The sequence below is a fragment of the Nematostella vectensis genome, chromosome 8 (assembly GCF_932526225.1).
Source record: "Nematostella vectensis chromosome 8, jaNemVect1.1, whole genome shotgun sequence".
Lineage (NCBI taxonomy): Eukaryota > Metazoa > Cnidaria > Anthozoa > Actiniaria > Edwardsiidae > Nematostella > Nematostella vectensis.
This window is the reverse complement of record NC_064041.1, coordinates 6,887,574-6,914,075: the sequence shown is the minus strand read 5'-3', so window position 1 is coordinate 6,914,075 and position 26,502 is coordinate 6,887,574. Positions and strand designations below refer to the sequence as shown.

The window sequence follows — 26,502 nt, the reverse complement described above, 5'->3', positions numbered from 1 at the left end:
CCCGGAGTGAATGGGCTATATTTTATCTTTTAGGGTATTTTAGGGCTTTTAAGACCAACTGCTATCTTAACGGGTGTTTAAGGAATTTTCCGATTCTTCTTCCCCTTAGGGTTAAAAGTTCCTTCGACCACACCCAATTTGCCTAAGGAGTACGAGTTGTTGACCACACCCAAAGCGCTATCCCTTATGGTTAAAGTTGATTTTGTCGACGACCACCCGAGTCTATTTTTATATCGGACCCTCCCCCCTCCCCCCCCCTCAACCCCCATCGGTAATTCTCAAGTATGTTCCAAATAATCTACGGCGGGAAACCGTGCAAATTGTGTATATTATCGCCCGTGTGAGACTGGTGTAAGATTAGGGATATCCTCACAGGGAAAGACGCGTTTAGACAAGGGTAATATTCGCGTTTGCCCGGATATTCCTGCGCTAGGTGCAAATTCAGACTTTTTTCCGTCGTGAACTTCTCTGTCACTCTGACTTGTAGTCTTCCCCATCAGCCTCCGACTCAGACCAATAGTTCAGACATGTTGGCGCATTAAACAATTAATTTACAAAAACTGATTGTTCTTGTGCCCGGGGGTGGGAGGAGCTTTTCAAGCAAACCAATCAGAAGTGTAGAAGTCCTGTCGTAACGGGACCGGCTTGATTAACTCATTGTTCTATTGTATTCCCGTTTTATTGTTTTGTTTCCCATTGGTTTTGTCTGGGGGGGGGGGGGGGGGGGGGGGGTGGGGGTGCATCAATCCAATGTGGTGGAATCGGATAGCTTCATGACGCAAACAACACACACACACAAAACAGGCTACCTGTGGTAATTTTAACTTCCTCGCCCAAGTCTCCCATCCGCCATTTACATTACTGATTGTTCTTGTGCCCGGTGGTGGGAGTGGAACCAGAAGTGTAGAAGTCCGGTCGTAACGGGACCGGCTTGATTAACTCATTGTTCTATTGTATTCTCGTTCTATTGTTTTGTTTCCCATTGGTTTTGTCTGTGGGGGGGGGGGGGGGGGGGGGGGGGGGGGGGGGGGGGGGGGGGGGGGGGGGGGGGGGGGGGGGGGGGGCATCAATCCAATGTGGTGGAATCGGATAGCTTTATGACGCAAACAACACACACACACAAAACAGGCTACCTGTGGTAATTTTAACTTCCCCGCCCAAGTCTCCCATCCTCCATTTACATTTGGTAATCAGCCTGTAAGCTACAAAGTAGGGGCCCAAAGTTCAAAAGTTTATGGTTGTCAGGAAAATTCTGAGGCATCCAAGCTTACGTTGCCTTAACTTGACGACTATTTCGCCTAGTTTGCTAGCTTTCATGTCGGAACAACGAGGCTATGAGGTTGGTTAGAGTTGATATTATTGTAAAATCGATATTTGTTTTGGATTCTCGACTTTCACGTGGGTGAATGGTGGCAATTTCCGAGTTGTTTTTACATTAATTTACTAGGATGCCGTGAAAGCGCTAAACACTCTGCAGACAAATGCTCAAGTTCTAGCTCAGATCCGTAAGGAGCGTGGCAGATTAAGAAGGGATAATCTTGTCGAGATGCGACGGTTTGTCGAGCGAGCCGGTGTATCGGTGAGTACGTCTGACGAGTAGGCGTCGAGTTATAGTCGAGGGGTTATACTTTTTTCCCTTCATGAAAGTCACCGCCATTTGGCAAGGAACTTGTTCACTTGTTTTCTGTCATGAAAGGCATTTATAACAGTACTTAAAAACTCTAACAACAAGGGTATCCAGTGGTCATCTTAAGCTTAAAGTTGATGCTCAACTAGAGCTAGAATAAAAGCAAATTATTTCGGACCTCTTAACATATGTTAGTCACTTTATGGGCGATTGCTTTAAAAAGGTTCCAGTCTACAAGTAGGCGATGATTTTTTATCCGAGAAAACCCATGAGGCGCTATCTCGCTGTCTCCATTTTGAAAAATATGGATGCAGAGGAGAGGGGAGGGAGAATTTTGATAGATTTAATGCCAGCTCTTCCTGGAATGCCTGGCTCTTCCAGGGGGAGGGGGGAGGGGGGGGACTCTCCAGAACAGGAGACTGGGATGATTGTCCTATCTCTTAGGGTATTAAACTTTGACCAACTGCTATCCCTTAAAGGGTGTTGAGGGATTTTTCCAATTCTGCTATCTCTTAGGATATAAAATTCGACCAACTGCTATTTCTAAGGAAGAGTTTAACCTTCTCTTCCAATTCTGCTATCTCTTTGGGGTAAAAATTTCTTTGACCACACCCAATTTGGTCTCTTGAATCCAAAGTGCTATCCCTTAGGGTTAAGATGGATTTTGCCAAAAATCATCCCTGTCTGTTTTATTAGAGTCCACCCCGGGCAGCTCTTATTTGGGCTTATTCGGAAATGTTTTGTTTTAGAATATTGGGGAATCTGTGGCGCGCATGAGGATTTGTAAAAAAAAGTAATAATCATAACCTCCAGTCAAAACATTAGACGCCAGACCCCATCAGATATTCTTTGTTACTGTATTCTTACTGCAGTAAATGTACTGTTATTGTATAATATAAACTGTATGTAATGTTATTTTTTCAATTTTTTTCCGTTACAGTATTTTATAAGCTGGGACCCAAATCAGGATGTCTTTGGCATTTAAGATCTAGATTTTTGAGCTACTAGGTAGCAGGGATGCAATTTGAGAGATTGTAATCTGCACTCTTAGGAGGAGGCTCCCCAATTCTCTTTTCAAATTTTGTATTTCTTTTAAGATGGAACAATTAGATGAGTTGTCAGTGATTCATGTCAGTGGAACCAAGGGTAAAGGATCTACATGTGCTTTCACAGAGAGCATTTTGAGGAATTGTGGATTTAAAACTGGATTTTACAGGTACTGTACATGTACTCACAATAGTGGCATTTTTTAAAATAATGGCTATATACTTTAATTTTGATTAACTGCAAAAGGTGGATGAAACACAGTATTGTCTGACAATTCCATGCTCATGAAGTTTTGTCTTTTCCTAGCTCCCCACATTTGATAGAAGTCAGAGAGAGAATCAGGATTAATGGAAAACCTCTAGCAAAGAATTTGTTTGCAAAGTATTTTTTTAAGTGTTGGGACAACCTTCAATCTTCAAAGGTAAAGCTTCATTGCATAGTTTGATTTTCATCCGACCCATTTCATTGAATTTTTACCTGGCATTGTCTTTAGCTCCAACATATAATTGTCAGGGGGAGGCTATAGGGGTTTTAAACCCCACAAAAAGAAATTTATATGCAGATTTTAAAAAGATGCCCAGACAGCCAAATTTAACAAAAAATTACCCTCCTCCCTTTGTCATTGAGATAAATCCCCCCCCCCTTCTTCAGCAAAAAAGCTAAAAAATGTTTTTTTAATATCATGCCACGGACTGTCAAGAGAAATTCCATTCACATTTTCTTGTTTTTGTGTATCTTTCAGACAGAGGAAAATCAAAAGATGCCAGCCTATTTCAGGTTTCTTACATTAATGGCTTTCTATGTATTCCTCCATGAACAGGTTAGAAGTGTCTCAAAAAATGTGAAAACATTTGTTCTTGATGATAAGTTCTGCTTGTCACGTTTAACAAATCAACTTAAACATGAACGCATGCTATAAAAGGGATAGCTCTGCCCCCTTTTTCATAAGCTCTCCCGCAAGTTTAGGTTATTCACAGCTAGAATTCATTGAGTGCAGGGCTCTGAAACTGCCAAAAGAAACTTAGCAAAAAAGTAAAGCTGCATAGTATAATACAACAACTTAAAAGTACAAAATAATGTACAAGTAAGAACAATAAGGGCAGAAAATGTTTGGAGTCAATTATCTACAAAAAAAAATCACTGAATCACTAGGTTGTATTTTTTCTATGTTTCGGAAATACTGCCTTCATCAGGATTAACGGTAAATTATGATGATAAAAAAAATAAACAAATAAAAGTTCCAATGCACGTGCATGAGAGTTTGTCTCTGCGTGCGTTCAAACCATGGGTAGTCCCACATCTGAATTGAGGCTGCTCAGCGCCAGGGTGTTGTGAGAAGTAAATTGGTTCTTATATTCTTACTCTAAACGTCTTATCCAACTGACAATCTGCAACATGAGGAGAATAAGAGATGATTTAACCATCCTGAGAACCAACCTTCGCAACATACTCAGAACGGCATGCAGCCAACAGTCTTTCGCCCACATTTCGACTACCATCCACCAGCCCAATAGTGAACTCTTTGCAGCATTATGCAATACTAAAGCAGCTAAGCTCAGACAACTAATAGGAAGATTGCACAATAACCTTGATAATAACCAAACAGAATTGGATCGTAGCTCAGTCGATACAGTAGTAGTGATACTTTTTGATTAATTAGTTGTTACTAATTCCTGATGACCTCCCACTTGATGAGTATGAAAAATCTCTCTTAGCTAAAGGTGTTAACTTCGTACCAACAACACCCACCACCGACTATTTCACTACCAAGGAAGATATGGAGAAGTTCTTCAGGCGTTTAAGATTGAAAGCGCATTTCAGCCTGAAATCATCAGAAGGAGACGCAGATGGGATTTCTGATAATGTGGATAATGATCCCAGTATCAACAACACAGAAGATATCCTGTCAGCTCTTAAACCTAAGAAAAGCAAAAGGACCCTCAAACCAAGACGCTTTCCCGCACTAGAACACTACATCTACAAGTGGCGTAAAGATGTTAGCAAAGTTGATTTCTATAAAGCAACTTCCCATCATAATCTCACCACTCAAGAAAGATATGCTTTTAAGAAAAAGATATTGTTATTAAACCAGCAGATGAAGGAGGAGCATTCATAGTCTGGAGAAAAGATTTGTAATTAGCGGAGGGAGAACATCAACTTCCGGACGAGCGCTTTAATAAACAGATAGAAGAAGATGCGACATTAGACAATCAAGAAACCGTCCGAGCAATCTGTTGTCTCTAACGAACTACCAGCAGAAACTGTTAACCTAATTGTAGAACATCCCCGCACTTTGAAATTCCACCTCCTACCGAAAATCCATAGAGAGGGTAATCCATGACGCCCTGTCCTCTCTGCTTGCTCCTGTCCTACAGAATATTTAGGGGACATGCTCAGTATCCTAACTTTGACTCATCCCACCACTCCAAGTGCAAGACATCCTTTCCTTACAGCCAATTCTTACGCCTTCGAAAAATTTGCAGTAACGCAGATGATTTCGAAGAAGAAGCTACACGTATGGAGGAGTTTTTCACGGCCAGGGGTTATCCACTGGACATATTGAAAAGATAACAAGAGCAAGCAAAAATGAAAAATCGTGGTGATCTACTATCTGGATGCCAGAGCAACAACACCGCTCAAGAAAGAACACCACTTGTCACACCATCCTTGAACGTAACTTTACCATCTTATGCAACGATATCTGTATGAAAGAATATTCAATAAACCCCCTCTGAACGCCTTCAGACGTGATCGGAACTTGAAGGACATCTTGGTTCACAGCAGCATACCATCAGACACTGATCCAGTAGTAGGAACCTACCCTTGCGGCAGACGAGATTGCTAACATGTCCATTTGTGAACCAAGATCCCACCATAACAACACCACGAGGGACAATCCAGATAAAAGCTGCACCTCGAAAGGCTCGTGCAAAAAATGTGTCACCAAAGTATACATTGGCAAGACAGGTCGCAGACTAGGGGATAGTTCATAGGATGAATGTGATAAACAACAAGGCCGAACTACCAGTACCCGCTCACTTCAATCAAATGAATCACGCTGTCAAGGTGGCGGTGCTGGTAGCCGGCCTTATGGACACTGAAACTAAACAAGCGGGGTCCAAGCCTATCATCAAACACAACACCCTGGCACCAAGCGGCCTCAATTTAGATGTGGGACTGGCCAGGGTTTGAACGCACGCGAAGACAATCTCCCGTAAGCGCACTGGAACTTAAATTTGTATAGTTTTTGCTCATAATTTACTGTTAATTCTGATGAAGGCAGCATTGCCGAAACGTCGAAAAAAATACAACCCAGTGATTCAAGAAATTGTTATAATATATATAAGCATAAGACAATCACTGCACATGACCAAATACACTATTACGCTTACCTAAGGCAAGTCCCTTTTTATAGCACGCGTTGATCGTGTTTGAATATTACTTGCTGAAAATGAACAATTGTAAAGTGATAATGTTGATAATCCTAGCCAGGGGTTTTATTGGGCCCCCGGCGGCTGTTTTCCACTAAGCGCCGGCTACTTTTTTTTAAAGTTTGGAACTAAAAGATAAAATAACTTCCACCCCCTACTTATCAATCTCCACCGCCTACTCTGAAATTTAATGAAACCCCTGCTAGCTTGTAATTTAATTATTTTTAATTATACTTCTGTAAGTGCAACGAAAAACAGCAGTAACGTAGCTCTAGTTGATAAAAAAAATGTTGGTTGCTTTGTGTATTCTTTGGGTATTCTTGTGTGTTTGTATTTATGTATGAAACATGTTTTATTTCTAAATGTTTTCACTAAAAGTCTAATTCCAATTCATTTAGGTCGATGTTGCCATCCTTGAAGTAGGAATTGGGGGTGCCTATGACTCAACCAACATCATTAGGTGATTAATAAATAAAAAGCATTCTTTTAAATGAACAGATTTGTAATCTGTTCTGGCTGTGTGCGCATACTATCTGCAAATTTCTACTTCAAAATGTATGAGCTATTTGATAAGAACCACTTTCTTGTTGTGTGTAGCAAAAACATGCATTATTTTCTTGCATCTAATGTGTCCTTTAATAGATATTATATCTATTAAATACAGTATGTCTATTTTGTTGTATGTCAAGAAGTCGCAAACATGTTGTGAAGTGCTATGGCAATTTTGTCCAAATCTGACCCAAAATATCTTAACAAAAAATCATATCACATTGTAATAATTATTTTTTTTGCTAAAATGTATGGTAAGGAAACAGAGTCAGCCAGCCAGTGGATAATGTTTATCGTCTTCATGTTCTCAAATCTATGCACCTGTTGTATTAAATAAATAAAATTATAGTAATACCAATAATGCTGTTTAAACGATTTTTATCTTTTCACTTTATTTTATCTTTTTTATTCTACCTTTTTATCTTTTTTACACAGTTGATAAATTAATTAATCTATTTACTTATTTTTTTAATTAATTATTTTTTTTAATTTTATCTAGTTAATTTATATCCACAGTGATGGCAACCCCTTTGTGGATTAAAAATGTAAATGTAGATGTATAAAGGCCTAATTTTTAAAGACAAATTCAAATAATATGCCTCGGGTGTACATAGTCACAGCACCAGATATGCAACCAAACAATGCATAAGATTGTCGAACTAGAGCCAATATTGGTAAACGGTAAGCAGTCTATTTGTTTTCTTGGTATTGATATTTGGAAAGATCTCCCTACGTCTATAAACTCAACAATTTATTTATTCTCGAAGCTGGCTAAAACTTATCTGCTCTTGTAATCAATGGGGTAGTTAAGCTCAGTTCTCTTTATTTTCCCCCTGATGTTTTCCTGCAACTAACATCCCTTTTTCCCTATTATGAGTTACCTTTCCTTAGTTATGTAATAAATAAAATGTAAAATAAGAAAACATGAGCTAAATAATTATTACTATTATAATAAAATCGCTTCACAGAAAGCCTGTGGTGTGTGGGGTGACCTCACTTGGAATGGACCATGTACAGGTGCTTGGGGGATCCCTGGAGAGCATTGCTCTGCACAAGGCTGGGATATTTAAGGTAAGCATTGGTATCACTGAATGTTTCTTGACGGTGCTCCCATTTACACCTCACAATATCATCACCATTTTTTTTAATTATTAGTAGATCATGTTTTTGTGGTTGATTTTTTTATAAGAGGATTTTAATTCTTTAAGTGAACTAAGTTGTTTTCCATAGTGTTAGTAAAGCTTTGTTTTCAGCCACAGTGCTAGTATCTGCATGCTTTGTTTTTAGCCATAGTGCTATTATCTGCATGCTTTGTTTCAGCCACAGTGCTAGTATCTGTATGCTTTGTTTTCAGCCACAGTGCTATTATCTGCATGCTTTGTTTTCAGCCACAGTGCTATTATCTGCATGCTTTGTTTTTAGCCATAGTGCTAGTTTTTGGATGCTTTGTTTTTAGCCAAATGTTCCAGCATTCACTGTACCTCAAGATGAAAGTGCTTTGCAAGTGGTTGCTGAAAAAGCTAGTGAATTGCAGGTTAGGAGTTTTTGTTGTTTATGTAAGTACTGCATGCAATGAAAGTAACTGTCATATCTGAACAGATTCATTCAAAGTGCTCAATAATCCAGACCTGGACTCTCTTTGCGCTAGATATTTGCGAGCCAGAATGTCGAGTGCAAAGCGAGTCCCAGGTCTGGACTAGATGCCCAAGTTCTTTCAAGGGCGTCCCTTTTTCTAGATGTAATTTTCTTCCCAATATGTGTGCGACTCGGCTTTAGGGAGATTACATAGCAGGCTTGACCAAGCTTTTTTTATTTACTTCTCTTTAATTGGACATTCTAAAAGATGTTAGCAATACTGTGATTGTACATGCGCTCTGATTGGCTAAAACCCGGGCGGGATTTCCCATACAGACATAGAGATTTTTCTGTTTTGGAAAATAATCGCGCGATTTCATCTAAAAAAAAAAAAAGCAGTCCAACCAACAAACTTTACAGTCCCCAAATCTAGAAGGCAGAATTAATTCCTACTCAGAACATTGCGATAGAGAATTTTATTACAACCCTGAAGATGAGAAACGGTGCAACAAAAACTGCAATGACAACAAGAAAAGTCTTGGAAAAGAAAATCAACTTGCCTCAAACAAAGAGGAAATTGACAAATTTCTTCTTAATCTGAAAGCTATGTAGAAGTACTGTGAGAAATTTGTGGCTCACGGTCCTCCATCAATGACCAGTCCTGATGCTAGGCTCTCTCCTAGCAGTAAATCACAGGCGTTTGCCATTGCGACGAAATCTGGTATATATACAAGCTTCTCTCGGCAAAAGGAGATTGGAAAGTTCCTCCTACCTGCAGCGTCAATTCAGCAAGGTGTAAGGTCAAAAATATCCAATCATTCTGTGAGAAAAACAGGAATTTCAAGGCTTCTGGATGCTGGAGTCCCGGAAAACTTTGTCGGGGGAACAAATTAACCGAGAGCTTGAAATCGTATAAAACGGCGGGTAAGAAGCATCAACAAGAAGTGTCTCTCGTTTTGAATAGATCAGCCAAGTGTGGAACAACCAAGCGCCACTACCACAGTCGTGCCGACAAGTCAAAGTCAGTTGCCTGTTCCTGGATTTCTTCAACAAAACACAGCTTCGACCTCCCCGGCGAATGCCGACGTATCAGCGATTTTTTTTAGCAATTGGCGATGTCTCTATATGAACTTGCAACATTCTCAAATCAACTCGCCTCAAGCCAAGAGGAAATTGACAAGTTCCTTTTTTACCAATGAGCTAGAAGTACTGTGCGAAAGACCAAACCCACACTTTCTTTCACACACTTTGTCGAATATTTATGTAAAAATACCAACGCTTGATAAATCTGAGCCCTGCTACCTCAACAGACAGTGAGGCTTACAGTAGCGCAATTGAGATTCCTTTTTTCTTTCAGACTTCTTTACATGTTGTTCCTTCTCTAGATGACTATCCAGGCAAACGACCAGGTAATGAGAACATGACTATGCATAAGTATTTATCAGACGGGACTCTGTGTGATTGGGTCTGATTGAAACAACCAAAAGCATTGCTAAATAGAGGTGACTATTATTTCTTGGTTGAGAAATTCGGAAAACCGTGAGAATTGGACGTAACTGTCATCTGTAAGCACAGTTAGCCTCCATAACCGCAAACTCAGCAATGCTTTCTTGAGTCAGCCTTTCGAATTATAAAACATGATTTTTCTAAGTCTACATCTTTTAACTGTGACCTGTGTGTCCCAGTGGGCTGACTTCAGTGTGTTTGGTTGGCAGAACTTGGTATTGATGGTGAACACCAAGGTATAAACGCTTCCACTGCAATACAGCTGAGCCGAACATGGATACAAAAGCATGAACAGAGAACAAATAGCAATGCAGGTACAGACCGTTAGTTAGCCTGCTTGCAGGTGGCAGATCATGTATTTTTGTGGAAATCTTGATCTACTAATTGGCCACAATGTTGGATTTGAGGCTACTCGCGGTCCCAGGGAAAGGCATATAGGTAGCCTCGGATCCAAAATGGTTGACGACTCCGTGTGCGCTAGGATCTTTTGGGCACGAGCCACTATGGCTTTTTTTAAGCCAAAGGAATTAGCCACACTGATGGGGAATTAGCTACAACCGAGAAGCTATAGCGACCAATTTAATAAAAAATACCTTATTGGTCTCTTTAATTTCGCGAAATTTAAGTCCCGCAAAATCCTATTTCTACGAACTTTAATATCGCAAAATTCAATACCCTTTCCGTTTTGTTTCCTTTTTTTTTTTTAATGACGACCAAGACCAAGACGATTAAGAACTTATGATTCTTAACTTTTGTGCCACAGCTTCAGTGTATATGAATGTGTTAGAAGATAGCATCAAGCACAATATGATTTCTACAGTAGTTTTTTGTTGTTGTAAGGTTTAATCAAATTCTCGGAGAAATGCGTTTTTGACATTTTTGCGAAATTGAAAATGATTTTGCACCTAAATCGCAAAATCTCGCGAAATATGCCGATCCTTTTTTTTTGCAAGATTAAGTACAATATGGTAACCAAAAGTAACTGGAGATTTCAAGAATTATCCTCTTCGTGAAAATATTATCCTACCCGGAACAAGAAAACAGCGCAAAACGAGAATTCATTCCTCGGCCTGTGTTTTTCCGATTTGCGATTTTCATTAGTACGATATTTTGACGGATTAGGAATAAGATTTCAAGGGGAAATATCGTGATTCAAAATTCACGAGTATAGGAAACGGGCATTCGCCACCGTGGCGAATGTAGTTAGCAATAGAATTCGCCACATGGAGAAGGAAATCGCATTTTGCGAGTTGCGAGCGCTAGCGCACCGCCTACTCTACCGCCTACTGCACCGTCTACTGTACCGTCTACTGCACCGCCTACTGCACCGCCTACTGTACCGTCTACTGCACCGTCTACTGCACTGTCTACTGCACCGTCTACTGCACTGTCTACTGTACCGTCTACTGTACCGTCTACTGTACCGTCTACTGTACCGTCTACTGTACCGTCTACTGTACCGTCTACTGTACTACTGTACCGTCTACTGTACCGTCTACTGCACCGTCTACTGTACCGTCTACTGCACCGTCTACTGTACCGTCTACTGTACCGTCTACTGCACCGTCTACTGTATCGTCTACTGCACCGTCTACTGCACCGTCTACTGTACCGCCTACTGTACCGTCTACTGCACCGTCTACTGCACCGTCTACTGCACCGTCTACTGCACCGTCTACTGTACCGTCTACTGTACCGTCTACTGTACCGTCTACTGTACCGTCTACTGCACCGTCTACTGCACCGTCTACTGTACCGTCTACTGTACCGTCTACTGTACCGTCTACTGTACCGTCTACTGCACCGTCTACTGGACCGTCTACTGCACCGTCTACTGTACCGTCTACTGTACCGTCTACTGTACCGTCTACTGTACCGTCTACTGTACCGTCTACTGTACCGTCTACTGCACCGTCTACTGCACCGTCTACTGCACCGTCTACTGTACCGTCTACTGTACCGTCTACTGTACCGTCTACTGTACCGTCTACTGTACCGTCTACTGCACCGTCTACTGCACCGTCTACTGTACCGTCTACTGCACCGTCTACTGTACCGTCTACTGTACCGTCTACTGCACCGTCTACTGCACCGTCTACTGTACCGTCTACTGTACCGTCTACTGTACCGTCTACTGTACCGTCTACTGTACCGTCTACTGTACCGTCTACTGCACCGTCTACTGTACCGTCTACTGTACCGTCTACTGCACCGTCTACTGCACCGTCTACTGTACCGTCTACTGTACCGCCTACTGCACCGCCTACTGTACCGCCTACTGCACCGTCTACTGCACCGCCTACTGCACCGCCTACTGCACCGTCTACTGCACCGCCTACTGTACCGCCTACTGCACCGTCTACTGCACCGTCTACTGCACCGCCTACTGCACCGTCTACTGTACCGCCTACTGCACCGTCTACTGTACCGTCTACTGCACCGTCTACTGTACCGTCTACTGCACCGTCTACTGCACCGTCTACTGTACCGTCTACTGTACCGTCTACTGTACCGTCTACTGTACCGTCTACTGTACTGTCTACTGTACCGTCTACTGCACCGTCTACTGTACCGTCTACTGTACCGTCTACTGCACCGTCTACTGCACCGCCTAATGCACCGCCTACTGTACCGTCTACTGTACCGCCTGAGAACAGGCTAGCCATTAGGGTGAACTGCACTTATTCTGCTTAATTCTCTCGCGTACTTAAACTCGCGTTTTTCGCGATTTAAAAAAATTCGCGAACTTTAAAGACCCGCGAAAGATAAAGACCGCGAACTTTAATCCCACGAAATTTGATGGATCTTGTTCTTGTTTTAGTAGTTGGTTACCTTCAGTTTTTTTTTCTACAAATCACTTGAACGTCAAATTCGCGAAATTAAATCCCCGGTGTCTTTGCACAAACACAAATTTCACAGCGATCGCGAAGTTAAAGAATCGCGAAATGTGGCGAGAAAAAAATTCAAGATGCGCGATAATAAAGAAAAATAAGGTAGATACAGTATCATCCAGTCTAATGGAAAGCAAACCATTGCCAACCAGCTTTATACATAACTATTTAATAATTTTTGTCTGTATAACCATTATTGAGTGCATATTCTGTTTCTGTTATAGAAACTGAAGCCAGCAACGAACAAAACGCAGAGGATGACTCAGAAACAAAAGCCCCTAAAAAACCAAGACTTTCAATCCCAGTCGCAGAAACTTTTGAGATCCCTGATTCATTCCGAGAAGGTGAGCTAACATAGTACGTGAACCTGTATCTTGCGTTTTGAGGATTAGAAGGCCAATTCACACTCTCGTCAAACCCGAGTCACACAAAGTCAATCGAGTAACTGGTACACTTTCAACCAAATATTGCAAATAAAGTACAATTGTTTAATTGTGGATAGTTATTTTGAAGTTTCCTTAAAAAATGATCGTAATGTTTTCAAAAGTAAAGAACAGAAATGGAGTCGGCTTTTAGTATCCTTTACCGTAAGGTGGAAATCAGAAGAAAAATGTATTAATTGACTATCTCACCATTTTATGGTGCGTCAGTTACATGTACATTTTATTTGCCTCTCCTTACATTACTCTCGGTCCAATACAAAACTTTTTTTTGCTTCACAGGTCTTCGAAATACTCGTTGGTGGGGACGTAATCAGATGATTGTGCTTCCAAAAATCACATTTTATATAGATGGAGCACATACACCTCGAAGCATAGAGGTAACGAGTTTCATTTCCATGTATGGGAAGTAGACTGGCAGAGAATTCATCCAAACTCCTGTCTAATCCCAGTGTTCTCTTCGGGCTTCCCGTGGTCATTTGGGTTGCCTGTGGTTGATCATATGACTTCACTCGAAGCTCTCCCCAGCCCTTCTTGCCCCACGCCAGCCACAGGATTCCCGAACAGAACGCCATAGAGTAGGCTTGCCCTCACCTTATTTTTGTTCATCACCAGGCTTGCATCAAGTGGTTCTTACTCAGAGCTGACGATGAACGAGAGAAAACATCGTAAGCATGATCACGTGACCTTTTGGGTGGCAAATTCAAACCAAAATAAACATGGAAATGACTTTATCCGTCACACCAGAGAACGACGAAAAAATATTTTCTTTAATGAAAATAATCGTTTTCTGACAAAGAAGTCACGTGATCTCAGCATAAGCCCCCTATCAAAGTGTTGTGTCTACTTACCTTCTATGGTACTTACTCATCACCTCGTGCAGAGCCAAAGACTGGACATTTGAATAAGTGCCCCGATTCAAATAAGCTCACCGAACCCAATCCCCCCTGCCTTCTCTGGGCGCTAAAAAAACAAGCATTTACACTTTATGTGGTTTTAGAAGTGATGATAATGAAGATGTGATTGATTTATTTGTTTTGTTGTAGAGGCAGTACTGCGCGTGTTCTTCTGTTCAATTTGACAGGAGATCGGGACCCGCACGGAATTCTCAGGCCGCTGATCGTGAGTCTGTGTATTGAGAACTTTGACTTTGATCAGGCTTTGTTATTATTCTTATGGCCTTTTTGGATTACAGGATTGCAAGTTTGATCATGCTGTGTTTTCTCCTAACACTGTTAGCCTGGATAGCATGGGTGAAAGCACGGGTAACTATGGGCCTTAGTAATTGCCATTTGCTGATTGGTGGGGAGGTAACTATGGGGTTTAGTAATTGCCATTTGCTGATTGGTGGGGAGGTAACTATTGGGTTTAGTAATTGCCATTTGCTGATTGGTGGGGAGGTAACTATGGGCCTTAGTAATCCATTTGCTGATTGGTGGGGAGGTAACTATTGGGTTTAGTAATTGCCATTTGCTGATTGGTGGGGAGGTAACTATGGGGTTTAGTAACCCATTTGCTGATTAGTGGGGAGGTAACTATGGGGTTTAGTAATCCATTTGCTGATTGGTGGGGAGGTAACTATGGGGTTTAGTAATCCATTTGCTGATTGGTGGGGAGGTAACTATGGGGTTTAGTAATCCATTTGCTGATTAGTGGGGAGGTAACTATGGGGTTTAGTAATCCATTTGCTGATTGGTGGGGAGGTAACTATGGAGCTTAGTAATTGCCATTTGCTGATTAGTGGGGATGTAACTATGGGGTTTAGTAATCCATTTGCTGATTGGTGGGGAGGTAACTATGGGCTTTAGTAATCCATTTGCTGATTGGCGGGGAGGTAACTATGGGGCTTAGTAATCCATTTGCTGATTGGTGGGGAGGTAACTATGGGGCTTAGTAATCCATTTGCTGATTGGTGGGGAGGTAACTATGGGGCTTAGTAATTGCCATTTGCTGATTGGTGGGGAGGAGCCTGTCGCTCTTTACAAAAAGTGCTATCTATATCTTTGTATTTCTCGATAATTCGTGAATAACAAAGATGTGTTCGGAGAGCGCTCGTTAAGACATGTGGCGATACAGATACGTGAATTCTTGAGGCTTTATTTCCCGAGTTGTCTAGGAAACTCTGTCTCACGGAAAAGAGCAAACGAAAGCTTTCTGTTATAAAGGCTGTATATTGCAAAAGCACAAATCTACCACCTAAGGATCGTACGTATCAGCTTTTACATGCGTCACATGCAATGCATCATGGGTAGTTTAATGTTTCCGTGTTTAGCCGCTACCAGAAACATGAAGTGCGCGACGAATTTTATATAGCGCAATACCACAACTATCTTTACAACTAGACAACTATTCTCAACTATCCCAGAAACATTTCTTTGTCGCTGCTGCAAGATTTTTCGCGCGCTTCGATGTCTTGTTGGGTGGCTAAATTACGAGACATGCAGGCGACATTTCGCGCGCTACATGTCGCGCTCGACACCTAGTTTAGACAGGCTTCAAAGCATGCCTTACACTCTTTCACAGACCTGACGAACTTCACCGTAACACGTGACAGCCAGCTTCGTCACTGCGTGGAAAACCAACGTTGCTGGATGGCTCTAAGAGGTGCTGGCTTCCAGTCCCACGCGGACGAGGAAGACCACTTGATTCAGAACGGGCTAGATGACGGACCTTACTCGACCATATTTCCCTGCGTTGCGCAGGCGCTGAGGTGGATAACCGCTGGCCGGGATCCGCGCATCCCGACTAACGGCAACAACGGGATAGCTGTTCCGGAGACTCTAACCCAGGCCACGCGCCTCCAAGTCCTGGTGACTGGGAGCCTGCACTTGGTCGGCACTGCGCTTAAGGTTCTGGGTAGTGACATCACAGGGGAAATGTAGACACCTGAACTTCGGAACCGGACCCTCGGGTCCAGGCGAACTCGGGAAGCCATCTCGCCCGTCGTTTCCGGATTGCCCTGGTGTTCCAGGAACACCTGAAACTCACAGATTTCCGTTCTTTCCATCTTGGCCACAGGGAAAGCAACCCTGAAAAAATTTTGATTGCAAAGTTTTATTGCTCGCCCATCTACACGATAAATATTCCGATCCGTCCAATTTTCTTGGCAAAACCCCCATCGAGCAAGTTCTAAGCAAAAGAGCTATCGTGGCGAAGACAAAAAAAATAAGGCCTACCAGTTCTAGTATATCGTCCACTTTTTTCGACTGTTGACTGTCGTGGACTCGTTCCCTCGCTGCTCTATCTGCTCTTCGAATTAACGTTTTGATAAGTTTCGCTTTGCATGCGTAAATGCTAGATTTACTTGAAACAATGTGTAGTTCCAGAAAATATCCATACCCCCCCCCCTCCATTGAGGGGATTGGAAATTCCGTGGGGGGGGGGGGGGGGGTAAAATGCCCCTTTTTCCTTAACAGTTACTGTATTTTATTTCCAGGGGGTTGGAAATTCCAGAGGGGTGGTGGGTCTGTGTATGGATATTTTCTGGAACTACACAATGTATAAAGTAGTCTTAAAGGCCGACTTCTCCCTAAAAACGAGGAGAATTCATACTTTGAACATTTGAAAACTGCACTTCAAGCCTCATATCTCGAAGACGAATCCATAACAACAACAAAAAAGCCTTTTTGATATGTTGGTTTACATAACATAAGGAACCTCTATGCAAAAATTCAAGCTTACCGAAGTTAACCAGACCTTATTTTGGGAAAACTTGCCATAGGGGCGGATTCCGGAGTTTCAGAAGGGGGGGGGGGGGGAAGAGGGGGAATTTTTTAAAGTTCTTTTAAGGGGAACTAAAGTTTAAAAAGGTCCTACGGGGATAACCAGAACTCGATGCTCTTAGAGCATGTACTTGGGCTTTATTGTAGAGATAACCAAAGGTTATTTTCAGCTTGCAACATTGGCTTGTCGCATTATTTTTCCATGTGGGGGGGGGGGGGGGGAGGGGGGAGGTGTTACCTTTGAGAAACCACCTTCCATGGAATCGCCAGTGCGATTAATTATACAGTACGATCAATTATACAACATTTTGCGTTGAAAGTTATAAACATCGTAAAGTTGCTATGAGTTATGTAGATTTCAATGGTGGGGGGAAAGGGGTGCAACAAGATGGTCACGTGATCTGTAAATCCACGACGTCACAAAAGCGAAAATATCCACATCTCATAATTAAAAAATAAATAGAACCACTTACTTGACCGCATAACCAAAAGGGGCATTAACATACTAACACTCTCTTATCCATGTAAACTGCGTGGCAGCACAGTGCAAATTATATAGCAGTCCGAATAACAAGACTTAGGAGATATCATGAAGATGTCAAAGGGAGCCAGCTAAAGTCACGTGATGTGTGGCGTAATCGATGACATAGAAATTTCAATATCAAATGGTAGGAATCATCAGACAACCAAACTCAGAAGATCGTATGTATGTCAAGGAGATATTCACGTGGTGTGGGACGTCATCGGGCGAAAATAACGGTTTGGCTGGCAACATTTTCTAGCTACGACCCGGGTATATTGACATTTTAAACCTTTTTCATTATTTCCTTATTTCATTATACAAGTTTACATCTTCCAAGAAAACCCTTTTGCACTTGGGGGTGGGGTTTACACTGTTATGCTACTGCCAATGGCTTTTGCAATCCTTGCTGTTGATGTCGTACCAGGTGAAACGCCTGTTTTTGACTACACACTGAACGCCACCTGACAAACACTTTTTCGTACCCTGTGCAGAACAGGAAAATGCAGCCGCAAAGGAGCCCCGTTACTGGCGCGTCGCTTGCAGTCTTCCCATTTGCCATTAACCCTGACTTTTCGATGTGCTATTTGGAAGTTTTGCTTTTCTGAAACAGGAATTTGTATGTTGCTATCTTCAACGATAATGCGACCGTGATTTGAAAAAAAAGAGCTTATTATTATCATCGTTGTCAGAATTGCTGAGTTTGGTGTGTAAAGATGTGCAAACAGAGCCTGGTTTACAAGACATCACGGGTGAATAGCTTAATTAACCCTATTCATACTGGGCTTTTTTTTAGCTGTCTGCGATTGGGGGGGGGGGGGGGAGGATATTTCATGAACCGCTATGACCATCAAACTTACATACAATAATCACCAGCATGCAAAGAATCGTCACGCCCTATTTTGGGTGTGGTCGAATCAATTATGACGTCATAAATACGATGTCTAGATACTCTTTCCGAAAGATTGCCTAAATGATCAGATATCGGATTAAAGTATTAAAATCATTTTACATCATTTATGTCAAAATCAATCTTTTAACGGCTTTATAATGCAAAAATGCCATAAAAATGTTTATAATCAATTTTTTTTGTTAGAATTTCCGCCATATCTTGGATCCGCCATCTTAGATTCTTATGATTTTTGCAAAAGAAAGAATATATATATAATTATTATAGAATAAGTATTTGCATGCATGAATTACAGCTCATAGTAATGATAAAAGCATAGTATTAGCTTTTAAAGTGTCATCTAGTGACAACAGCTTTGAGAGAGCAAAATTTACCCACCCCTCCCCCAAAATATCCGAGGTAAAAATATTCTAGCGCTGTTGTGAAACTTGTCACCTAAACAAACTTATAAAGTCAAAAGAGGCATTTAAATCTGAGAAACAGGACCAAAATAAATAAAAATCACTATTTTTTAGTTTTCGAAAAACCTATATGTGAAAAAACGGTTGCCATGGTAACATGGAGCGTGTCCTCGACATGGCAATGGCATCAAAACGTCCGCAGATAGATTTTAGATAAATGATAAATTCACCAACTTTTAGCTTCTATGGTTCAGAAGTTATAGCAATTTTCACGGAGGGGAGGGGGGGGGCTTAAAGAACGAGTTTGTCTGTTCTTTTTTTGATAAACAACAAGAACTTCGAGGCGGCAAAGCGCATCGTAGCGGTATTCGTTCGCTTATTTAGACTTTCAAACAACAAGAAACACAAATAAAGAATCATGTATGTTTAAGTTTTTATTTAATGTAAATAAAGTTGCGATTAGTGGACTATTCGAACAGCTTTTGCCGTACGCAATGCAAGACTGCGGCGTTTGGCTGTTTTTTCTTCGATAAAAAACAAGAACTTCGAGGCGGCAAAGCACATCGTGGCGGTATTCGCTCGCTTAAATTAACTCACACAACAAGTACCGCGAATAAAGAATCATCGTTTATCTTTATCTAAGGAAAAAGAACCCAAATATTTACATAACATAGATGTTTCTTGATTGTTGTTTGAAAGTCTTCACCACAAATGAAAGCTAAAACATACATGATTTTTTTATTTGTAGTTCCACGATCTTTCGCGGCCTGATTTGCCCTAAAGCCGCATTGTCTCCCGTTTACTTCCGGTCGATTACGTAACAATCTCCGTTGTTGTTTTTTTTTTTAACGGAAAACGCGAAAAATATTTCAAAATATTGAAAGCATTGTGTTTATTGGAAGTTTCTTTGAGGATGTGATTGATAATTTAGAGCGGATGGCCTGTTTAATTTCTTGGATTTTAATAGATTCTTTTGTCTTTTAACGGTTGAGGTTTCCGTCGGACCTCCGGTAGTAAACTGGTGACAATGCGGCTTTAATGCATACCAGCATCGATGATGGTTATCATAGCAGCTAGCAGCAGCAAGACGAGAGACGACTTCCAAAGCATTGTGACTGGATCTGGATAGAGTGGAATTAAATGCTAGCAGTATAACCCGTGTTCTGTGGACAAGTTATTAACAAAAGCATTTTTTTTAAATAATTGCTAGCCTATCTTGCCTGCTCAGACACATATTCACGAAAAGCAATTAGCATTCTGTAAATGTTATTCATAGTTTTTCTGTCTTTCTTCCTACTGTCCATAGACGCCAACGACAAAGAGAAAAAAAATACAAAAACAAAACCAAAACAAACTGGACACTTTAATGGCCAGACAGAACTTTTGCAGTTAGGATCCTAATAAATTACGACAGCCCTTTTTTAACATTGATTATACTGGTTATACTCTCACAGAAAGGACTCTTTGGGCGTTTCTAACGCCGTTCTTTACCCTATTAATACTTTTTACGTAGTAAAAATCCCGGCGATTCAAATATCATGTTAACTATTTAGATCTTAACTAGTGTTCGGACTGTTTAACACTTACCTCTTCTAGAAAGTTATCGACCTCTCCTCGGAATCCAAATCATATCAAATGTATTTCCCACGGATAATCAAAACTTTGAACTTGATCGCTTGATCAAATATTTATCTCAATAATCTAGAAAATCCCTTAGACCAAGGCTTTCAAGAGATGGACAGAGTGGGTTTGTATTTAAGGTCACCCAAATATTGATATGGGTAAACTCCTATTAAACGATCTAAAGATATACAGACGTCCACCTGCCGCTTCACATGTGCCCGCTTATTCAATACCAGTGCCTGGAGGCTATTTACAAAGTTTACTCATGCATGTGCAATATAAACGACTTTTTTGCAGTACCGTAAAATAGGTGCACAAATAGTGGAGTTCTAGGTAGAGTACAAAGTGCCTGTTTGTTTGTGTCCGGGGACTGGAGCAGACGCGGGATTTCACCCAAGGATTTGACAACCTAGTTATCGTCACCGATCACAAGCCACTGACTAAGATCTATGGAGACCTTAAACTCGACGAGATATCTAACTCCTGTCTGTTCCGCCTCAAACAGCGCACCCTGCCTTGACGCTTCGACATCGTGCACCGACTAGGCAGAACCAACCACGCCGCTGATGCAACCTCGAGACACCCTTCGCCATCAGGCTAGATAAACTACAGCTCACTTTGTTAGCCTAGCATGCATGATGCGATAGAGTCGGCACTTCTAGCCACCATTCGCAATGACGCCCAGGAGCTTGGCACAATCCCATGGTCACAGCCAGAGAAACGAGAGCTCACTGGGTCACATCCTCCAGCTGATTGAACAAGAGTGCTCTCCGACAAACACGATCCCGCAATAGCCAACCTGTGGCCCACCTGTGAGTCGTTTTACGTACATGAAGGCGTGCTATTATACCAAGACAGGGTAGTGGTCCCCACATCACTGCGCACCCAAGTACCACAGTACCTCAGTAGCTCACTAAGGTATCTCTGCTATGGAACAACGCGCGCGCGCCATCGGCTGTCCAAGGACATTCGTGACGTCCGAGAGAAGTGCAGAGATTGTAATTCTCAGGCGGATTGGAGATCATAAATTCTATATAGTATAGCTATGTTGATAGCCATCTAAATAGCTAACTAGGTATTTCCAGGCATGCAGCTGGTGGACACAGGGGTCTTGCCCCTTCCGCCACTCTATCAACCATCAAAATGTTTTTTTTTTTAAATATACTTTTGTTCAAGACCTCACCTCTCCAGCTAATCAGATTGCCTGTTATGGTTATCAGACCTTCAATTAAATAAATTCTTTTTTTTTATAAGATAATAATACCAAAATTGTGTTTTTATTTCTTTTCTCTCATACGACAAACAGATGAAACAATGAAACAGTTTATTTTTGTTGTCTTTAATAGTACATTTTTTTAAATTACATAAAATAATTATGCTTTTACACAGTTAGCAATCAGCCAAGACAGTGGCTGCAAAGAATAAGGCTCTTGTATAAACCTAACCCTAACCGTTGAACCAACGGCATTTGCAATCACTGTCTTTGACGTCGTACCATTTGTAATTCAGGTTTTTTAGTTTACATTGCAGTTTGCCATCGCTTGACAAACAATCAGGGTTCCCTGAGCAGCATAGGGTAACGCAGCCGCATGTGAGTGATGTGCTCGTGTCAACGTTTTGGGTGTATTCTGCGCAGTCTTTCCATTGGCCATCAATTTTGATCTTTTCATGTTCCATGTGGAAGCTTGTTTTTTTGCCTTTGTAATAAGAAACAGTAGTTTGTATGTTTTTATCTTCTACGATAATGTGTCCATGTCATTTGGGTTAAAATGAACATTATATTAGATAATGTTTTATTACTATGTGTAGTTCCAGAAAATATATATACCCCCCATGGAGGGGATTGGAAATTCCGGGGGGAGGGGGTAAAAACGCCCAGGGATTTCCAGAGGGGAGGGGGGTAAAATGCCCTTTTTTCCAGAGGGTTGGAAATTCCAGAGGGGTGGGGGGTCATAACCCCCTCCATGGGCGGGGTATGGCTATTTCCTGGAACTACACTATCACTCATTCATTGTCATTGCCATTCTCGCTATTCATATCAGTCAATCTTGTTTCAAAAACTGTCGTTTTTCTAGCTTGCTCTGTTATTTCCTGTTTGGGCACTACATACCATATTTGGGAGTCCGGCTTCAATAAATTTTTTTGCTTTTTTTTTTATCTCTCTGGAACTTTGTTAGTCGAAAATTTCCACGAAAACTTGCAGGAATTCGTGTTTACTACGATTTTGCTTTGATTATTATTATAATTATTATTATTATTATTATTATTATTATTATTATTATTATTATTATTATTATTATTATTATTATTATTATTATTATTATTATTATTATTATTTGTTTTTATCTTTATTAGTACATTTTTTTAATTAAAAAATAATTAGGCTTTTACAGAGTTAGCGCCGTCAAGCTTTTGGCTGATTGGCATGTTTGGCCGAATATATCCAATTCTCCTCGTTCCCACTTGAATTGTTTTACATTTATTTCCTTTCATGTGGGACCACCACATGGGTTGCTGTCTGGTCCTAGCGTATTAATGTAAAGAGCCTAGTACAGTGTTGTCAACTGTGGTTGATGTTCTTGGGTTTGAAAATACCAGCCTCGCCTTCGTCTTCATCTTCTTTGTCTTAAAGATCCAGACTAGTCCTCTAATATATGCATACCTCGTTTGACTCCAGCATCGATGGTCACGACAGCAGCTAGCAGCAACAAGACGAGAGACGACTTCCAAAGCATTGTGACTGGTTCTGGATAGAGTGGAATTATAGCAGCATAACCCGTGCACTGTGGACAACTTATTAACCAAAGCATATTTTCTTAATAATTGCTATCCTATCTTGCATATCCACGAGGCAATTAGCATTCTCTAAATGTTATTGATAGATTTTTTTCTTACACTTTTTTCTTTTCTGTCCATTAAGACGCCAACGACAAAAAAGCAAACAAAAAAACAAAAACAAAATACAAAATACAAAGGCAAAACAAAAACACTTCAATGGCCAGACATAGAACATCTAAATATTCTTTTTAGTAGTTTATCCTAGTAAATTCCAGCTCTTTTTTAGCTATGATTATTTTCACACAGAAAAGAAACTTTAGGCGTTTCTTTCGCCGTTCTTTACCTTATAAATACTGTTTTACGCAGTTACAATCATAGCAATTCCAATCATGTTAATTTATCAAGTTACACCTATTTTTAGAATTTAACTTATGTTTGTAATGTTTAACATTTACCTCTCCTAGAAAGTTCTGACCTCTCTTCGGAATCCAAATGGCATTACCCCTATCAAACGAGCTAAAGATATTCACGTCCACCTGTCGCTTATTTCAACACCAGTTTAGGGTAGGGATATTTACAAAGTTTACCCATGCATAAGCAATATAAACAACTTTTTTCTAAAAAAAAGTAATTGTATGTCTTTACGATTTCATGTGTTACCGTATATAGGTGCACAAATAGTTGAGTTCTAGCTGTCTAGTGGGTAGTGCTTGTTAATTTGACTGATTTTCAACACCAGTTCCTGGTAGGGTTATTTACAAGGTTTACCAATGCATATGCAATGTAAACAAATAACTCTTAATATTCTGCAGGTTTTGTATTTTTTTTGCCACAAAAATTATTGCTTGGCTTTACGATTTCATGGGTTACCGTGCATAGATAAACAAATAGTTGAGTTCTCGTTAGGAGTACCAAATGCCTGTTTGTTTGATTGATTTTCGTTTATAAATCGTATGTTGTTTACGCTACAACTAAGTTGATTATTTAGACTACTCTCACGAAAAAAAGATTTCGGCGTTCTTTCGCCGTTTATCCTGTGAATTCCATTTTACGATTTGCGACTTTACGTTTTCATGTGTTACCGTACTTAGGTGCACAAATAGTGAAATTCTCGTTAAAGGGTAATTAAAGTTCGATGGAGTACCAAGTGCTTGTTTGTTTGATTGATTTTCCTTATAAATCATATGTTGTTTTGGCTACAAACTAAGTTAATTATTTAGACCGTATGCTGGTCACAATGTTTGGTGGCAAAAAATAAAGCTGGATACACGTACCTTTATTTTATAACAATAATGATGAAAAAGACCATAGAAAGCTCTTTTTTACGCTATTATTGTAGGGTTGATGAATGTAAACGGGACTTGAGAAGCGTGATGTCTTTCATTTTCAACAAAGGAATCAAGAGAAAAACCTTTAAGCATATATCCTTATGGATCTAAACTCCGTTTAGACCCATGAGGTTTCTACATGTCATCTATTACGTAAACATTTCAAATAAAAAGCGAGATAGTGCTATTGTAAAACGAGGGATAGGTAAATGTGGGACGAACATAAAAAGATTAGCAAAAAAAAAAAAAAATAGAACACCAAACAATTGAGGTTTTTTTTTTTTTCAAAGCAAAAAATTTTTAAACGCAGAGACCATGAGAGAAAAAATGATTGGATACCTGTTGAGATTAAATGGGTCCTCATCAATAGTGAAAACAACAGCAGCGCTCATTTCTTTTGTTTCTTTGTTAAAAACACGTATGAGCATTTTAACTTAAAAAAAAGAAAAGTAATATCTATTCTCCCTTTCTTTTATCGAAGCAATGCTTAAGAGCTTTTTAGATTTAATTTTTACAGACTATGGCCGTATGACTTGATTTAGTCGGCACCCGTGAAGTGTTTACATTTAGCATAACGTTTTTCCCTCTCATTGGCGTAGCGAGGGAGTATTATCAAGTACACTCAATGGTCACTTCTGCCTTCCATTAGTTTTTATCATAACTAGTATTTGTGCCAGAATTAAGTTCTTTCTTATAGTCTTGAGTAGTAGTTGAGCGCTTCTCATAGTCTTGATTAAGTGATCTCGAATCGCCTCGTTCTCCTCTGTAAATTCGCATTGATGCGCTACTTCGCGGATCCTTGTGTGCGCCGTGCTCTCTTTGTAAATCTTGCTGTGGCACACAGGGTCCGTGGGGCCTGGTACACACTCCCCCAACTTCTCACCCTCGATGTAACTCTTTAGGCGTCGGAGAAAAGACGGGAACATGTTTTTAATAATCTATCTGACTTTTTTATTTTGTTTTATGGTTGTACGGTTGTTGCCGATATGAACGGGGCTAAGGAGGCGTGTCTTCCTTTTCAACAAAGGAATCAAGAGAAAAACCTTTAAGCAATGTTGTGCTATTGGTTGTACAATTCACGACAACTCCGTTTAAATCCATAAGGTTTCTACATGTGCTGTAATACGTACACATTTCCAAGAAAAAAGCGAGATAGTGCTTAAAAAGAGGGATGGGTAAATGGGAGGCGAACATTAAAAATGTATAGTTTTTTTTTTTCTGGTCTCCCAGCAGAAATGTTTTAAAGACACAGAGACCATGAAAGTATAAAACTGATTGGATACCTGTCGGGAATTAATAGGGCGCTTATCAATAGGGAAACAAACTGCAGCGCTCATATTTTAATAATAGTAGTAGTTTATTTTTTTCGTTTCTTTTTTAAAAAGCGTATGAGCAATTTAACTTAAAAAAAATAATAATAATTGTCCCTCCTTTTTTTAGTTTAAGCATTGCTTAAACTAGGGGTGTTTGTTACCTGAGTTTAACTTGTAACCTGAGGGGGGGGGGGGGGGGGGGGGGAGAGGGGCGTTCGTTAGATAGGAGGCGTTCATTAGAGAGGGGGCGTTCATTAGATCATTTACGGTAATGTATACTGTATCCCTATCATATGAATTTCTAGGATAGCGCTATATCCTGCACCAGGAAACCGGGCAGGCAATAAACAAGCAAAAAAAAAAAAAATGCAATAATTGTAATAAAGTAGCAATTAATAAAACTGTAATACCTGTTGGTGTTTTCGTGTCCATAGTGTGAGCAAAACGTGCTCCACCATCGCATGGATGACCGCAATTCGAGCAAAACATCATGAAACGTGAAGACATGCTGCATTGGAATCCAAGAGCCCGACCCAGTCTCTAGATATCTCACTCTTGGAGTTAGGTTTTGGAATTAAGAGTGAGGCTTTGGAATTTAGAGTGACGTTTTGGAATTGGAAGTGAGGTTTTGGAATTGAGAGTGAGGTTTTGGAATTCAGAGTGAGGTTTTGGAATTTAGAGTGATGTTTTGGAATTGAGAGTGAGGTTTTGGAATTTAGAGTGACGTTTTGGAATTGAGAGTGAGCTTTTGGAATTGAGAGTGAGCTTTTGGAATTGAGAGTGAGGTTTTGGAATTGAGAGTGAGCTTTTGGAATTGAGAGTGAGGTTTTGGAATTGAGAG

General features: G+C 40.5%; 1 protein-coding gene and 1 long non-coding RNA gene across 2 annotated transcripts; one reads left to right on the top strand and one right to left on the bottom strand.

Annotated features, from left to right (window-relative positions):
* The first annotated feature begins 1,158 nt into the window (after nucleotides 1–1,158).
* LOC5515267 (folylpolyglutamate synthase, mitochondrial) lies at nucleotides 1,159–17,256 on the top strand. Its single transcript, XM_032384928.2, has 16 exons — nucleotides 1,159–1,339; nucleotides 1,448–1,579; nucleotides 2,725–2,843; nucleotides 2,981–3,095; nucleotides 3,417–3,494; nucleotides 6,504–6,565; nucleotides 7,623–7,725; nucleotides 8,111–8,188; nucleotides 9,587–9,638; nucleotides 9,945–10,049; nucleotides 12,851–12,970; nucleotides 13,349–13,446; nucleotides 13,682–13,734; nucleotides 14,113–14,188; nucleotides 14,262–14,331; nucleotides 15,590–17,256. Exons 1-16 carry the CDS (start codon nucleotides 1,235–1,237, stop codon nucleotides 15,946–15,948), a joined length of 1,725 nt encoding a protein of 574 aa, XP_032240819.2. The 5' UTR covers nucleotides 1,159–1,234; the 3' UTR covers nucleotides 15,949–17,256.
* A 4,309-nt stretch (nucleotides 17,257–21,565) lies between these two features.
* On the bottom strand, nucleotides 21,566–24,454 carry LOC116619778. The gene is made up of 3 exons (XR_004296856.2): nucleotides 23,476–24,454; nucleotides 22,905–23,035; nucleotides 21,566–21,939 (listed from the first exon to the last, which is right to left on the bottom strand). It is a non-coding gene; the product is annotated as an uncharacterized LOC116619778 (long non-coding RNA).
* Nucleotides 24,455–26,502: the final 2,048 nt, after the last annotated feature.

Coding starts and splice junctions, on each gene's coding strand:
- LOC5515267 (XM_032384928.2), top strand. CDS start 1,235: ATGGTTGTCAGGAAAATTCTGAGGCATCCAAGCTTACGTTGCCTTAAC. Junction 9,639..9,944: donor CTATCCAGGCAAACGACCAG/GTAATGAGAACA, acceptor TTTGGTTGGCAG/AACTTGGTATTGATGGTGAA. Junction 13,447..13,681: donor ATACACCTCGAAGCATAGAG/GTAACGAGTTTC, acceptor GTTCATCACCAG/GCTTGCATCAAGTGGTTCTT.